Below are 17,884 nucleotides of genomic sequence, written 5' to 3' on the forward strand. Positions count from 1 at the left end.
AGATGTTTTTGTTAGACACAGTGTATCTTGTCACAGTGTGTCTTTGCTGATGCTTCTTCTGAGATTCTCTTGAAGTTGGTTTGTTTGCTTTTACAGGAGCTTCCTTGGTAAAGGACATCAGAATTTTTGAGTAAGGAGATTAAAAACCAGAAGACAAATAAGGCAGCTGTAAATGAAGGGATGTGTCTTTGTGGGTTTGTAGGTATGCTTCACATGATCCTAGTCAGCCCTCCTATCCTTCAGCCGCCAAAGTTTAGGATGCATACTGGTAGCTCCTCTGTAGCAGCTGGTAACAACTGGATTTTACTTCCCAGCCCACAGCAGTATCTGAGAATTGTTGTCCTTTGGCAGCAGTGGGGGATTTGTAGGCTGACCCGTGTGATGCATCATGGGTGCCTTTCGCCCACAAATTACTGTATTCCTAATCCTCCCTCTAGTGGCCACCAATGCAATTCTTTACCTGTGGCTGGTAGAGCAGGACAGTTGGCTTCCTTCAAAGCCAACACCATTGCTGCTGCAAGGACTGGTGAGTAGCAGTGCTGTGTGAACAGTATCTTTCTTCTCTGGAGACTGCATCATCTCCCCAACATACGTCTATTTCAGAAGATAGGGGAGAGTGCTTTAAATCCATCTCAGAATTTCAGTTTTCTCCTGCACTGTGCACTGCCCATAGCAAGAGGAACACACTATATTTTTTTAAGAACCTTTGGACCAAATATTGGTCCTTTTTTATTCTGGCTACTGAAGGTGTTCATGTTTAGAACTGTCATGACTCATCTTTCTTTTCTGCTGGAAACTGCTGTGGCTGTTACTAGTTGTTAGCTGTTTAAATGCTGCTGTTTGCTTAGCCATATGTAATACACAAAGGACAGCACAAATTCTTTTCTGTGCTGCTAATTAGACAAAGTCTTGAAACAAAATGGAGTAAGGTGCCAACTTGCTCTGTTATTCTTATTGTTCATCTGTTGGATTCCTGGGTGGCATACTGCTTTTTTAACTACTTTTTCAGTAATGGTGAATCTGGTAGGAAAAGGAATATTTTAAAGTAGTATGAAGAAGGGAAGTGCCTAGCTCATAGCAAAATACAGTTCCAAGTATCAGAACCTTAAAAGTACTGCCAAAATCTATTTTATGATGGCAATGAGTTAGTGATCTTTTTGAAGTCATAGGAGAACTCCCATTGATTTGGGTAGAGACAAAATTTTAGTCACTGATCTGTCATGCAGGTCATTGTCATTTCATAGATTCACAATATGCCATGGAAAAAATAAATGGCTCTGAAGGGATGAGTGTTTGCCTAGATGAAAACATTTTGACTTGATTAATTAACTTTTAAGGGAAGACTTGTGAATCCCTGAAAATTGCAGACATTTATTAATTTAGAACTTTTGGGGGGAAGATTTTCTTCAGTAGCTTATAGTAGCTAAACCAGGCACTTTGCTCTCCTTTCGTTCAGCTTGAGTATGAGGGTATACTTTGGTCGCTTATTTTCACTGAGCTCTGTACTCAGGGAGTAAATATTTCTTTGTAACTATAATTCATGTTAAAACTGTATATACTTTCTTCATATGAGTACTTGCTGTTCCTCCCAGTTTATGAAACATCTTTCACCATATGCCAAAAGAAGACACAATTGTAAAAAGGAGCTGAGTCAGGAAGAAAGAAAAGGGAGACAAAAGTTGCAGAGACAGAGACTGTAACTGGAAGATTTGGCTGATACAAATATGAAATGTTGAAAAAACTTAGAAATGAAACCACTGCATGACTTTTTTTATTTCTGTAGAATTTGTTATGAAGTTCATTACTGGAGTTCTGTTTACTTGGAACTCTGCATCTTTAGGAGAGAAATTTTGCCTTACATCAAAGGATAACAAAATACTAAGCAGTTAAAGAATTTCTCACTGGAAGTAAAAAAGGACAATAAACATGTGTGAGGAATATTAGTATGTAAATTATTTTTATTTATGAGGTTAAAAAAATTATATAGGGACTTTGTGACAGACTGAACAAGTTAAAGGCATCAACATTTTCCTGCCTCTTGGCAGGTGTAGCTCAGCTGTTGTATGTGGACTGATCAAGGTTTGATCATATGATATTCTGTCTTGATCCAAGAAGGCTAAGATGACATAGAGCCAGATATACTTTTATATCAAGACACAGGTTTTTGTCAAAGCTATAGGTAAATCTAAATTCTAATCCACACATTTAACTTCTGTCCACCTCTGAACATGTCTGCATCTATATTTTAATGTTATGTCTTTTTGTCTGGGTAACACTTAAAATACTGTCTTAAAAGAACATTAAATTTGCAAGTATTTATAAGCTAGGAAATGACAGAATTAAGGATGACTATGGAATCTTTAATTGTTTTCTGTCGTTGTGACTGTTCTGTGGAAGAAGGACCAGTTGAGCAGGGACTTGCTGAGGCTGTGTCACAGGCTAGTTCATGTCCATTCCACACTAAAGTCTAGTTCTCTCTAAATCAGACTGACTGTATCTGCATTGCATATCATTTGACCAAGTCTGTGTCTTTTAAAACATAGTTACTACTTGATGTATGTTTTTTAATTCAAAGAATCTAAAATATAAAAGTGAGAACTGCATTACAGCCCACTAAAATGACGTTTCTGTATTGTGAATTTTGACGGTATGTGTTGAATGTCATGAAGCAGAGCTAGGCTACAGCAGCATTTTGGCAGTGCAAAGATTAAATTGGTTTTGGACTATTGTATATTGCAGAAGTGTCCAATCTTTGTGCACTCTCTTCTTCATAGTATTTTGAGAGGAATCCACTGCATTCAGCTGTTTCTAGAGCTTGTGGGCCTTGTCTTGGAGAAGGGGTAACTAGGGCAGTCAGGAGACAAGGAGCAAGCTAAGAGCAAGCTAGGAGCAGCCTACAATCTTTAATTAGATGGTAATATGCTGTCTCTTCCACTGGATTTCTGTATTATCTCTGCTGTGCTGATGAGTTACATCGGAACAGCGAAAAGTGCTCTGAATTTTCAAGCAGGACCTCTGTTCTAGGGCCTATTTTGCAGAATAGAATGAGGAGGAGGGTTTCCTGCTTACAACAGCTCAATGTGTTGCCAGAGCTCTGGATTCCATTTGCTACCTCCCTTGTGTGGTTCTCATGTGATGCTGAAAACTCAAAGCATACATTAAGAGTCCTACTTGCTAATTATCAGTTAATCATTATATGGGTACCTCTCTGGAGTGTCTGACCTCTGAAGCATGCAATGAATTTCATCATTGCATGAAGTGTGTATAAAGCAAAATATTCTGAAAACTCAATCAGACACCTGAAATCAACAGACTCTTTGCTCAGCAGACATTATGCCTCCTATCCCCCTGTGTCCTTCACAGAGTGGTCTAGGAGATAAAGTCTGTGAAATAAAGTTATGTTTTTAAATTGAATGTAAAAAACCAGAAGGAAGTGAGTCTTTCTTTCATGAGAGATTATAAACTGTATTTAGTGTCATTCATGTTAAAGGAGAAAAGAAAAAAGTATTTCATGGTGTCTCTGACAATGAGCATCATGTTCCGTGTGAACTGAACACAAATTAAGTTTCCAAAGTCTGAGATTTATTTTGATATTTTCTGGAGTTTTTCTAAAAATAGGTTCTTCAGGTTTAGCAGGTAGTTAAAAAGGCTTGCCTGGTAATAAACAACTCTTTTTATTTTCCTGGATTCATGTACTCATATGTAAGATGAGAATATAATTCCATTAATTTCTAATATCTCTTGGTATCTGTTCTTAGACTTGGAATACCAGAATCACAGCTTTTTTTTTTTTTTTCTTTTTTGTACACTAGGACCTATATTTCTATATTGAAAAACTTGTCTTTAAAATACAGTTTTATAGTATCTGAGCTAGTTCTTCCTCTCTGGAAATACTATGTAAAACTTAGCTACATACATTCTTCATATTAATTCCCTTTTTTCCTGTATATTCACCACCAGCTGCTCTACTCCTGAGATTTCAGAAGCGAAGTTTGTTACTATCTCATATAGGTCTTTATAGATGGTGGCAGACTTGGACAAGACTACAGTAGAACACTGCCAGAAAATACCAGCATGTATAGTGCAAGTTCATCTATACAGAGAAAAGTGGGAGAGGAGAGAACACAGGGAATTCAGAAGGGTTGGATGGATGAACAATTTGCTGGAATTCAGAAAAAAATGAGTATTTTCTTTAAGGACCTTGTTATTATGTAATGAGGAAGTCTGAGAAAGGGAAAACTAGGATATATAGAAATAGTAGAAGAATAAAGTGCTAAAATGGGAAAGGATGATATACATCACTTGTAGATCACAGAATAGTAGTTTATTTACTTGCATGCCTGTCTTTTCCTACATGTTACCTTGTAGCTTTCCAAAGGCAAGTGTATGACTGTCCAGATTCATAAGTAGTATTAAGAAGTGAACTGCTGGTGGTATTGTTTAAAAAAATGCCACAAAGGAAAAAAAGTAATCCTTCTCTGTGTTTTTATTTTCGTATACTTTATTTTTAAATGTATATGCCCCCCCTTTTTTTTAATTTCTTATGTGCTTCATATATTCCATGCTTAATAAATTCTAGCAACAAATGACAGCATTTATTATCTAGAATTTACCAGGTATACTAAACGGGGGTTTTGATTTCATTCATTTTATTAGAGTTCATCTCTAGATAAGTTGAATGCCCTAGATATTAATGAGTTTTTATGAAATATTCAGGTAGTATAATATTATAAGTGAATTGATTGCCATCCAGTTTTCTTTACTGCTCATCACTCTTATCGAGTGGTGCCTACGATGTTTTCCTTTCATGCCTTTCAGACAAATTATGAAACTGTCTTTAGACAAATAAAACATACTTGCTCTCTTCAAGGAGAATGTAAGTTTGGCTCTGTGATGAACATCTTGTGATCTGATGAGTGAGCTCAGAAAGTATGTCTGGGTTAACCAGCATGCACTAGTTTTAATGATGCAGGATTCACAATATATTGGTACTGGCATCTTTATAATTAACTGTTGCAATCGCAAACCACAATTTTTGGGATTGCTTTTATAAATAGATACAGCATTTACATGCCTGAAATTTTAATTTAAGAATAAAATGTAATTTAGAATTTGGCTGCTGAAAGTCATGCAGACTATTTGTGAATTGAAATCTGCAAAACATCTCAGTTCTCTGGAGATTATGGTCACTAAACCACTGAAGTTTTGTTTTCTATTAGACTTGCATTGACCAGTCATGAGGACATTTTATGTCTTTTATTATAAACTATAAATCTGTAGGTTTGAAAGCAGGGTGTTTCTGTCTAACTGCTTGTAATTATTCCCCCAAGAGTTTAAATGAACTTGTTTAGCTGTGCTTTTTAGATTATTTTAAGAGAGACCATGTATTTGGGGAAGAGTTGATAATTTAAAAAGATTTTTTTCAAGGCCCACAGGGCTTAACCAAGTTGTAGCTGTTGTCTGGATAAAAACTGTATGTCTAGGTTTTTCCATTTCTTTTCCTTGTCTTAAACTCAGAATCTGCATTTTTTCTGAGATATTTTTAAATAACACTGTAATTAGACTGCAGTAACATAAAGTTTACGTACTATGTGGCAAGATGCTGCAGAACACTTTAAAATTTGGTAATATATCGCCTAGCATGGATTAAAGATTCTTCAATGTGTAAGTGAATAGTGGTGAATACTGTCTTATGGGTGATATGCTACCAGACCAACATTCAATTAATAACATGTCTGACTTAAATTTTTTTTTAAACTGAGCACAATGATACTAAGTGTTCGTAGTACTTCAGAACACTTTCTTATTACATAGCTCTTCAGAAATTCATTCATCGAGGCTGCCAATTTTTAGCCAAAGTCTAGAAGGAAATGTGTCTGATGCCAGTAGCAAATTCAGGGAAAGGTTAACATTAACATCTATGTTATTCCATATATATATTTGTGAGAATGATATGCATCATTAAAATGCTTAATCCTAGAGTGTGCATGAATTACTATTTTTAAGCAGTTATATTTGAGTGAAATATCTTTATGAAGGCAATATTCATCCTACTTTATCAGCCACCAAGAGAATTAAGGCAGTTTGTGATAGAAAGGATAAATGATTATTCATCAGAGTTGAACATAAATTCCGTGTCATCTAACATTGCCATGTTATAGCGTTGCTGTTCAGCTATACCTTTTGAATACTATTGCTTCTCATGGTGAAGTCTGAGAGAAAATTGCAAAAGAAATACTCCTACTCAGGTTGATTTTAATTATTCTCATCTGTTGGCAGTGTTTGCATAGATTATAGGATTTAAAGTGAATCATCTTGTCACAGCTTCTCAGATATTTAGATCTTCCACTTATTTTTTATGAACCAAAGGAAGATTTTTATAAAGGAGACCCTCATCTGGTAAACATTTTTCTCTCTCTTTCGTGATGCAGTTTATATGCCTTTTCTTTACTAAAACAGTATTAAAAGAGTAGAGAACTGAAGAAAATAATCTCTCATTCTCTCTGTGTGTGTGTATGTGTGTGTATATATATATATATATGTATAAATCTGTACCAACATTGAACTATTAGCTGATTTGAAATTTTGAAAAGTATAAAGGTCTAGAAGTAAGTGACAAATGGGGCAAAGTGTAAAATCATAGGTCATGCTTAGCTAACTAGATATATTTTAATATATAATTAATATTCTAGACTAAGGAAATGTAGTATGTTTGTTGATCTAGACTTTCTTAAGGTATTTGTTGTCACCTACACCTAAAAAAGAATTAGAAAAGCTTAGTGGATGAGGCATGCATGATCAAAATGTAAATTAATGGTCCAAAAGGCAGTGAGCCTAGTGGGCTTCTTATAGGCCTTTCACATGGCTCATGAGACTTCAGTTTTTCTTGGTTTTCAGCATAATAAGTAGAAAGCTCTGATGTAATTTGCTGACAGTGCAGTGCTAGGAAAAGTATGGGGAAGACTGAGATATGTGATAGTCATGATAATTTTAGGATGTATTTATTTAAAAGTATTAATGACACTGGATAAGACACTAGTAAAATCTCTGGAGTACTGGGAACAGTTGGTATTGTGGCTGTAATAAACTCAGGTATGAGCAGACACACAGACAGGTTGTGAGGCTGACCAAAGGAATGTTGTATCTAACAACACAGATACTGCAAGAGTTGACTTGGTTAACACAATAAAGTTACTTGAATAGAAAACTGGTTTGACTTTAAAAAATTAATTTGGCATTTAGTGCACCTAGAATGGAAATTGGAATACTTAGTCACAGGTGTGAAATTCAGAGAAAAAAAATATACCTGGGCTTGAAGTGGAATTTGATCAGTTTATGAAAGGGGGTTGCATAGAGTGGTTCTCAGCAATAGAAGGGTGTTACTTCTAGTTGTATGTTCCAAGTTCCTGTCTTCCAAAGTTATTTAATTGCCCTTACAGGCAAGATCTCACTGAATTTCTGCTTATATCATTTCACGTAATGGAAATATTAGGTTCTGAGGATGCTATATATGGAACATCTTTATATGAAGCACCAAAGTCTTTGATACCTGATGGGTGAATATGTGGAAGAGAATATCTGTATGTTAACACAATCGGCCACCAGTTGTGGAGGCATGTACCTCTGGCCCTTGAGGGTTCCCCATGCTAATGAGTTGAGTTGTTTCTCAGTTCCAGCTGGACCTATCTATCTAGCAAAATTATTTTTTTCCAACATGTAAAGCACACAAATTGAAAATTAGCAAAAAAATTGAGGTTGGTTACTGTTCAAAAATGGTATTTTCGTTTTACCTTATTCATGTAGATTTGTGTATGTAGGATACACTTGGAACCAACAAATATGGCAGCCTTCCACATGGTTCAGTGGTACCTAGTGTTGTCTAATGTGGTGTCCAGATACATGTAGAAAGAGGAGCAAATGGCTCACCTGTAAGACATATGTGTCATATTAATCATGTTTTGTTATAAATAAAGCTTACTTTAAAAATATTGTGAAGTTTATGGATAACCTGAGATGTCAGGCATGTGAGATTACACACAACCTTATTTAAAGTGCCTGCTTTGTGAAGGTTGTGTGTAGCTGTAATCAGAAAGGAGATAGCCCAGCAGCAAAGCTCTGGACTCTGGATTTAGGTACTGCAGTAGAGTGAAGTCTCCAGCATTTAGGCATCTTTGGTCTCAACATGGTTAATGATTTTGAAGTGAGGTGAGGAGGCAGGTGATTTTGAAGGCTGATACAAAGTTCTCACCTGCTAAGCAAGCATCCTGTAAGTAGTACGTTGAGTGATGAATCTAACTCCTCCTGCTTGTCAGGTACATGAACATTAGAGTTGAGGACACATGGAACATTATGTGCTTAGGATCCAGACTGCTGGGTTTACTGTGAGTATTTGAATTAAAAAGGTTGTATTTTTACGAGAGGGATAACAATCATATTCTGCAGGATGCCATGATAATTACCTATTAAAGTAGCAATTCCCTACTGCAGACTGAAGAGGTGTCAGCTGGGAATATATCTCCAGAAGAGTACTCTTAACTATGTTCCATAGGAAGTTGAGGAGTTGAAGAGGATGGGGAAAGAGAAAGTAAGTTTTCTGGGCCACAGTGCAGCCAGGGATGCAAGATTCATGGGGCTTGTGGCAGGAAGAAAAGGAAGGGGTTTAATCTGTAGCCAGAAAATAAGACATTAATCTAGCATGGGCACGTATGGATTTTCATCCTTGATCTCAAGATGATTTAGACATTTTACATCAGACCGTAATTGAATAAAAACTAGACATAATCTACGGACTATAATTCATAGTCTTGCCACCTTAGCTAAATTAACAACTAAGTCTTAAAAGTTAACGTGTGCTCATGGGAATTAGGCAACCCCTCAGGGTGAGAAGGGATTGTACTTCACTCCTGCATCTGCAGCCTCATGGGGGAGTGCAGGCCATCCTCAAAACTCACAGAAAAGGTTACCATTTGCCCCATGTCCTTTGCACGTAATGTCGTGAAGATAGTTCACATGTGTGTAGACTGGAGATTTCTGTTCATAACCAAGCAGGATGCGCTGTGGGCCAAACTTCAGGCATCTCAAGGCTAGGCTTGACTCATTGTTGGAATTAAATACCTGAAGTTACTACTTCTGTAGAAGTCACATTTTGGGAACACAAGTAGGAGATTTGATTCTTGTCAATAATTAATAACAAAATAAACAATTACAAGGTAAGTTGGAACCAACAAATAACGGCAGCCTATTGTTTAAAATGAGCAAAAGGACTTCCAATATTTGGTGAAACAATTTCCATGTTTTTAGTGGGATGTTTAGTGTCTGAAAAACATATTTCTGTAATTAATTTTACTACTGCACGTCTACCTCCTATAAAAAGCTTGTCTTAAAATGAAGACAAGGCTGTGAAGTAAAGTTGGCAGATATTTGAAGCCAGGATTTTTTAATCCCTATGAAATTGTAAGCATTTCACTTACAATTTTTTTTCATGAAATTTTCACATTTCATTTTTTTAAGAAGTTAAATAATTGCTTCTGTATTTATGAAAAGTTCAAGGCTTTTTGCAACTTTTCTCATACAAATAATTGTGTTATTTCAGTATTATGACTACTCATGTTTGATAAGAACTGCAAATGAATTGCAGATCCACAGGTCTTTTTATGTTAGCAAACATTATACAGTTTGTTCTAAAAAGAGAGGGGGAGGCCTCATGTACTACTCTTCACAGTTCTCTGAGGTACACTGCTGCCATATCAATGGTTCTTTAATGCCTTTCTTTAGATCCTATTTTTTAAAAATCAGAAGTTCTGCTTAATACACTACTTATGTTGCCTTGGCAGCGTTACATCATTATATTTTGGGAATGATAATGAGGTCTGAGCTGCCCTGTTGAGGATTAACAGTGAGAGAGGAGCTGGGAGTGCCAGACAAAATGAGCATTCACAGAGAGAAACTGCATCTTTCAGAATGAATAATACTTCTATTTTTTTAATGAAGGAAATGTTTATAGGATAACATGTATAAAAATGCAATACTGCTTCCCAGTATTGCTGGTTTATTTTAAAGCAGAGCACAAAACCAATAATTCTCCATTGAAGTGTGACCACATTCTATTTGGTGATGTTTTCTTTGGAAATTGAAGTGTCTTTTACTGGGAGAGGAGGGCAGACAGAAAATGGATTTTGTACAATATACAAATAAAAACAGTCTGTTAGTAAATCTATAAATATATTCCCTTTGTTTTAGAAAACAACAGCATTTTATAATCTTCTCTCAATGGGGTGGCCTAAAATTGAAGGCAAATGAAAGATTTATTGTGGTCAGGGGCATTCAGTCAATTGGAATTCACACCCCTGCAGCATTCATCCAGTTAAAGTGGGATGGAAGGATTAATAATCAATAGGTGAAATACACTTTTACTCAACAAGTAGAAGAAGAGCAAGAATGATTAATTAATGGTGTTTCATTTCATCCCAAGGTGTGCAGAAACAAGAGGTGGTGTGTAAAAGGCTGGATGACAGCTCCATTGTACAAAACAGTTACTGTGACCCTGACAGTAAGCCTCCAGAAAACCAAAGAGCCTGCAACACTGAGCCTTGCCCACCTGAGTAAGTCATTGATGTGTTTTGCATAGATAGAAGAATCTTTGTAGTCTATAATAAATCCTGTTGACCAAATGTCTATAAAATTGTGATCTAGTATTAGCATCCTGTCTTACCAGACAAGATATGTAGTTTTGGTTTATGGTTTCTTGTTCCTGTGAAATCAGTTGTGGAAAATACATACTTTGACCTAGAGGAGGCCTGATCTGACTGAAGAACACTGGTGTTTAAACTACACAGAGAAGCTCAGACATTGTAAGTAAAAAGATACTAGCAAAGCAGTTTCTTAAGGTGTAAGTATCAGATGTGGTGATAGCGCTCAGGGTAGAACTGGATACCATTCTTAAGGCAAGAATGACAGAAGAATCTTGAGGTGAGATTAACTTTGCCATAGATATTTATATTACATATTGAATGTCTGCCATATTTTTAAGTGTGTTATATTGAAATTTGGGTTTAAGTGTTCACATGAGAGATGGCAAATGTAGAGAATTCTCAACAGAACAAACCATTTACTGGTAATTATTTTGTCACACAACATTCCATCCAGGATACTGAGTATTGTACAGTAATGCTGTGTGCCTTTAGAATAGGTACCTACTTTTTTGCATGTATTTAGTTTTATTTTGAAAGATAGCTATGCTATATACTGAAAACATAATTAAAACCACATCAGCTCATTTGTTCAATAACAAAATTTGGCAAGGACCTATAGCGTAGCTTAATCTTGCTACAAAACTTGTTTAGAAACAGTCGTGATATTTTGCACTAGAAAATTATTTCAGCATGTGTACAGCAGCTTCTTATGTTTTGAGACAAAACTTGTGGAAAAACTGGAACAAATACAACAGTTCATTGATTCGTAGGCTCTGGTTAGTTTGCTGATAATCTATTACTATATTCTAATTGTGCATGAAAATCACTAATGCTGATTAAATGTAGAGACAATAAAGAAGTACTTGGTCTCTTTTAAATATCTCTTAGAAATTGGAAAATTGTAGCATGAAGGACACTGGGAGAAATGAGACAAGACCATAATGCATTAACATTGCAACAGGTCTTCATGAAACCAGTTTCCTCCTGGAGTATCAGCTGCTTCCCTGGTATGGTGACTAGTTGCAGGATGTTAAAGCAATGTCTTCTACACTTACTCACGTGTCACGTACCAAACTCCTTTGACATAAACAGAAGTGAAGCCATTACACTGCTTTCACTATGAGTGTGCTTTAACATGAATGTGCTGCCTCACAAACAGGTCTAAAGTAGGTCTAAATCATTGGCCCCACAGTCTATTTGTAAATAGATGTTTCCTCTGCAAGGCTGTGCACTTAGATTCTGTTTGGGTAACACTGTTTAGTATGGCTCTAAGTGTGCTGACTAAACTGTCGTGGCATGTACCTGAGAGCAGATCTTGTGAAGTGGTCGTGTTTGGTCAGTTCCTTTTTACCAAACACATCCCTATACCTTCCTTTGTGTGGCTTAACTATTAAAAAATTAGCACTTCAAAAAGTAGTGTTAACATAGCTATTCCAAACTAGCCTGAACTACTCAAAGCAGCTCAGACATTGTAAGTAAAAAGATAGAAGCAGTTTCTTAGGGTGTGTCAGATGTGGTGCATAGTGCTTAGAGTAGAACTGGGGACCATTCTTAAGGCAAGAATGACAGAAGAATCTTGAGGCGACGCTAACTTTGCTGTAGGTATTTATATTACATACTAAATGTTTGACATATTTTTAAGTATATGAATTTTTATTTTTTTGCACTGACATTATTTAAAAAACAGGAACACACACACCACACACCTCCCATCCTACAAAGCAGTACACCTCTGCATTCTGCATCCAGTACAGCAGGGACATTGATCAACATGGTGAAACTCAAGTCATCAAGATTTAGAAAGGGGGTGGTGTGTGTTAATCAGCATCTGCTTGAGTATGTCAGAGCAGTTCAGCCCACATCTGCCTCCATTCTGATGTTCCTCACAGGGTGAATACAAAGTGCCAAACTCCTAAGAAAGTGTTCTTGATTCCTGATCGTGTAAGTAGTCTAGAAGAAAGCTGTTCAGGTAACAGATGGTTACCCAAAGAAGTTTAGCCCTTTTGGCTGAGCTATTTGTCACCCAGTAAGACTTACTCTTTTACATGGAGTGGCCAAGTACTTCCTTTTTCAACTAACATAATTCTGTTTCCCATGTGGTGTCTTCCAAAGGTTATTATAATGTTACTCTAACTGAAATGACAGTTACATTATACTTGATGTCCCTGAGCAGCAGCAGCAGCAGCGACTGTGTTTGTTCACAGTATTTTGTTTGTTATTGTGATAATAACTCTTAAAATTCCAGTTTTCAAGAAATGATACAGGTAACTCAGTAATATGAATTATGAATAACACTTTCTTGTTGTAATGTATAAACATAAAAGGTACCTGAGAATGCACTTCAGTAAATCATAGTAACAACTAAAAATTTAACAGTTCAGCCTCTCCAAAGCTCTGAAGAGCTTCTGATTCTCCCTACTGTGGTAAAAGCATAAGTTTGGTGGCAAAGAATCACAATTCGATTCTCTTTTGCTGCAAAATTAATGACAGAATGTGGCGTATTCGTTTGCATTTCTGTATTGAGAGAATATAGAATTCCTATTAGTTCATATTAGAATATATGTTCTGTAACACAAGACAGGATAGCAGCATGTTTTGTTTTGACAAAGGCATCAGAAAATGACAGATCTTATGAGGCAGCTCCAAGCATACCTCCAGGAAGGAATGTGCACGGTGACTACTGGCACCTGGCATTTTTGTCATGTTGGCAACATCTGATAGTATGCTAGCCTTCCTCCTTTGCAAGGATAATACAGACGAGTGCATCTGATTAGAGTATGAAATCCTGAAGACAAAATGTGCTCAACAGCGTGAAGAGAGATTTCCAGTGAACTGAGCTGCATTAACCATTCATCAGTAGGAAAAAAAACACGAAACAAAAAATGTCACAGCAGGATTAACAAATGCTTTAATGTATTTACTCTAATTAGTAAGAATATTTTGCATTTATAAAAAAGTATAGAAACATGAGAATTAACTCTCAGAAAGCCGAATTCTGAGATCAAAATATTTTATTGTAATGATACTAGAGAGGCAACTATCTTGGCTTTTAACTTGTGCTGTAACCTACAGTAGTGGTTCCCAAACAATTCGAGTTGTTAACCACTTTCAGAGAAATAATTTCAGGCAAGTCTTGTGCAAATCTGCTTAGATAGCTGCAGCTGTGTCAGGCTGAACACTCCTTTCTAACTAGTAGCCTAGGCTGGAAGTTGCTGCTATAGAAAAACACAAAGTAGTAGTATTATTGGAAGATATAATTGCAGTGTGACATAAATTAAAATACTCAGTAAAAGACCTGTAAGTTTCTATTTTGTTTCACTGTGAATACATGCATTATTAACAATTATTTGGGTTTAGTAATTTAAACTATTTGGATTTTGGGTTTGCGCAGTTATCCACTCTGTTTGTGAAATACATTAACTGAGTCTCCTAACTTTTTCTGTCCAGGTGGTTTATAGGGGATTGGTCAGAATGCAGTAAGACTTGTGATGGAGGAATGCGTTCACGGACAGTTCTCTGTATCAGAAAGATTGGACCTTCTGAGGAGGAGACACTGGACAATACCAACTGTTTAACACACCGGCCTGTTGAAAAAGAGCCCTGTAACAATCAGTCCTGTCCTCCCCAGTGGGTTGCTTTGGACTGGTCAGAAGTAAGGCAATTTTGCTGTGTTACCTCATAGCGGAGACAGGAACTCTGATCACTGAAGATTAGTATATTTTCTATTACTACTTTGTAAAGCATTAATAAGAAATGCAAAACTTCATAGGTTTAATACCGAAGCAGTTTTTTCTTTATTCTTTCCTTGTATGTTTGTCAAACAGTTATGACCTGGTTTTATTAATCAAAGTAGAAAAATAGTAAAATACAAAATAGAATAGTAAAGTAGTAAAAAAACCCCAATGAAACACACACACCCTAGAATAGCCATTTGATACGAGATAATTGTCTTAAAGATAACAGCAATTTCCATTTCCATTGATTTTTGAACAGGCAAGTAGCTGCATAGTAGAGATGATAGGTTTACCATATCAGAAGCCAGAACAGACTGTTTGTTTGTTGGTTTTTTTCTTTTTCCTGAAGTAACCGTGCTGATGTAAAGCATCACATTCTTAGGAACATACCTCAAAAGGCAGACCTAAAAGTTGGTATTCTTTTTATTAAAGAGAGAACATCTTTCATTAAGTATGGTGATAGGTCTTAAAGTGCAAGCCAAACTTACACTATACCTTATACTGATTCAGGTATTAAGTGTGAAGAATGTGAACCAGTGCAGCTGGAAGGAAAGGCAGATTCATTTGAATGGGACTGCATCACATGCAAATCAGAGTGAAAAAATGTCTTTATATTTTTTTCAGATCCTTGCTATCCTGGACTCCCATCTCACCCCACTTTTTATCTCGGAGTACCCTTTGAACTACTTACAAGTTAGGATTTCCTGAGTTGCCATATCTGTGTCCTTGTTGTTGAATGCAGCCATATCATATAATTGCTTTCATAAACTGATTAAATTATGTTTTAAAATTAGTTAGTTTGGAGGTTTGTCCCACTGCTTTTTGGAAAACTTTTCCTGAACTTCAATCTTTGAATTGCAAGAAGCATTCTAATGTTTAGTTCTATGCCAGTTTATACCTGTTTGCTTTTGTTACATGAAACAGCTGTTCTTCCTTTCCAGCTATTATTCATCAGCAATTAATTAATCTTGATCACATTCTGCTTTCATGTTTCAGTTTGAATTTGTCTTTCTGGAAATGGATTACTAGAGTTAGAGGAGGTTTCACACGTGCCTTATCCTTTTATTTCCTGCCTCTAATGAAAATAACCATAACCTACAGTGTATCAGCATACCCTAAATAAGCTTCTTTTGTTCCACAGCTATCACATATTAATTACATACAGATACTTTTAGCTCCAAAAGTTGTTAGAGTCTCTGGAATTTCAAGGCATAAAGAAGGAAGCCTACTAGAGTCACTGTGAACACCCACAGAAGTGGTACAGAACAGCTTTTACCATAATTTGTTAATGCAGGTAATATAGTTCATGAGATCACAGAGTGGTTGAGGTTGGAAGGGACATCTGAAGGTCATCTTGTCCAACCCTCTCTGCTCAAGCAGGGCCACCTCGAGCCAGTTATCCAGGACCATGTCCAGACAGCTTTCTAATATCTCCAAGAATGGGAATTCAATCTGCTGTTAATAATAGTCTAAGCATTAGTGGCAGTACTTAAAAGTAGTAATATCCATGTCTTAAATTACAGTGTTGTGAACTGCCATGGAAGCTGTTGTTGTTCCTTGTCTTGATGTCTGAATTTCATGCTTGCATAATCTCCATCTGTTCTTAGCTGAAGAAACTACTTTTGTAGACAATTTTATTATTATTATTATTTTATTATTGTACCCATTATTTTTCTTTGAACAAAAGGAAAATGTGTCAACTTGCTGTACTGTTCAACTGGCTTTGTTCTATAAGGAATTATGAATTAAATGCCATTTTAAAAAGCTTTTAAATCCATGAAAAATCTTCTAAAATACAATGTGAGCTTTTAAAATTTCCTTGTTTTCATTAATTTATCAGGCAGATACTTTTTCTTGTTTTCATTAATTTATCAGGCAGATACTTTTGCTTATATTCTGAATCTCCTGTTATTTGTACCAGGTTTTATTAATAATCCACTATCATAAAACAGGTAGGTCATTCCTACACAATACCTCTATCTGTCTCTAGCTTTACTCAGTTTAAGGTAACAGGTATTTTTTAGAATCAGTTCTATAAAAAGTTGTCAGCTTTGTGTCCTGAAACCTGTAGAAAAGCAGTTTCTTTTAGCAACTTTTCTCAGTGTAGATCAGGACCTCGAGAAACATAGAAACAGCACAGTGAATCTACATGCAGAACAGTATTTTTTTACCCCACTGGTAGCCAGCATTTCACACAAGAGGTAGGGCATGAAAATCAAGACAGAAAAGGTATTGAAGTGTCCTTGTCGCTACTTGAAAAGGTACAGTGTATTCCAGCTCTTTGAAAAGGAATCTGACTTAAAGCGGAAATGAGGGAAGGAAAGAATGGATGAGTGGAAGGGGATGTTCAGTTGAAGACTGTCATACCACATCTCTTGTTGATAGTTTGTAAGCTCTTTGCATCCATTTTCACAGTACTTTATTTCCAACTGGAATATCTAGACATCATCTCAGTACTAACAAATAATAGTATCCATATGATGTTATAGAGCCATAGATATGTGTTGGCTATATACTATTACCCTTTAGCTACCTCCTTGAGACATTGCTCACTAATGCATCATCCTTAGAGCTTTTAACATTGCCACCCTCATAAGCGTCAACAATTTTTTAAGGCTTTTTTGCCAGCCTTTTATACAGCAGGAGTGTGTTATAATTTTGAACAAAATCATTCTGTCTAAAGATTCAAGCTCTGCTAAGCTCCTGGTTGTGATGGTATTTAATCAGGATTGTGAAGAAGTGCCAAATTCTTTCTGATACAAATTTTGCCTGGTGTAACTTGGCAAACTGTCTTGATTCATGATACCATTTTAATATAATGAGAAAAATAGCGCTTTTTTCTGTGCAGGGTTCCCAGAAATATAATGTATTAGATCCTGTGCTAATATATATCAAAACATTTTTATATATGTATTTTATTAATTTCTGACAGAAGCATGAAAAAGAAAACAAGAGTGAACTCAAAAAATGAAAAGTTGAATACTGCTTCCATTGAAACCAATGGCAAACCTTAGTACTTTTCTCTGGAATGCAAGTTCTAAAGTTTTGTTTTCATACTCAAAAGAAGCAGTATGTGATACAAATCAAACAAGTGTAGAACACATGTACTAATTTTTTAGTCTTCAGTAATTATTAACAAGAAGTTCTGTATCTTTTTGGTCAAAGAAACAAAAACATTTTGTAAACATGCACATTAAAGAAAGTCCTTAGGAGAACATAAAAGTGCTTTTATCAAATACTAATTAAAGCTAACAGTCTGTTGCCCAGTGGAATGTAGCCATTCTCAGGCAATGTCAGTTTTACCATAAACTTTTTCATGCTTTGCAATAGTTTAGCTTTGACTGAATTATTCTGCCCTCTATAAATAACTTCTTTTATAATTTTCCAGATAGTAAAATAACATGGCAAAAAATAATCTGAGGATTTCTTGAGCCTTATCAGACAAGTACATTTGGTTTG

The 17,884-nt window shown here is 36.0% G+C and overlaps 1 protein-coding gene across 1 annotated transcript in view; it reads left to right on the forward strand.

Moving 5' to 3' along the window:
* ADAMTS6 (ADAM metallopeptidase with thrombospondin type 1 motif 6) overlaps nt 1–17,884 on the forward strand; it is a 153,961-nt gene that overhangs the window by 121,955 nt on the left and 14,122 nt on the right. Inside the window, exons 21-22 of the mRNA XM_037374274.1 lie at nt 10,472–10,601; nt 14,139–14,343. Coding sequence (XP_037230171.1) covers nt 10,472–10,601; nt 14,139–14,343 — 335 coding nt within the window. The remainder of the gene's footprint in view (nt 1–10,471; nt 10,602–14,138; nt 14,344–17,884) is intronic.

This window comes from Falco rusticolus, chromosome Z (genome assembly GCF_015220075.1).
Source record: "Falco rusticolus isolate bFalRus1 chromosome Z, bFalRus1.pri, whole genome shotgun sequence".
NCBI classification, from domain to species: Eukaryota; Metazoa; Chordata; class Aves; order Falconiformes; family Falconidae; genus Falco; species Falco rusticolus.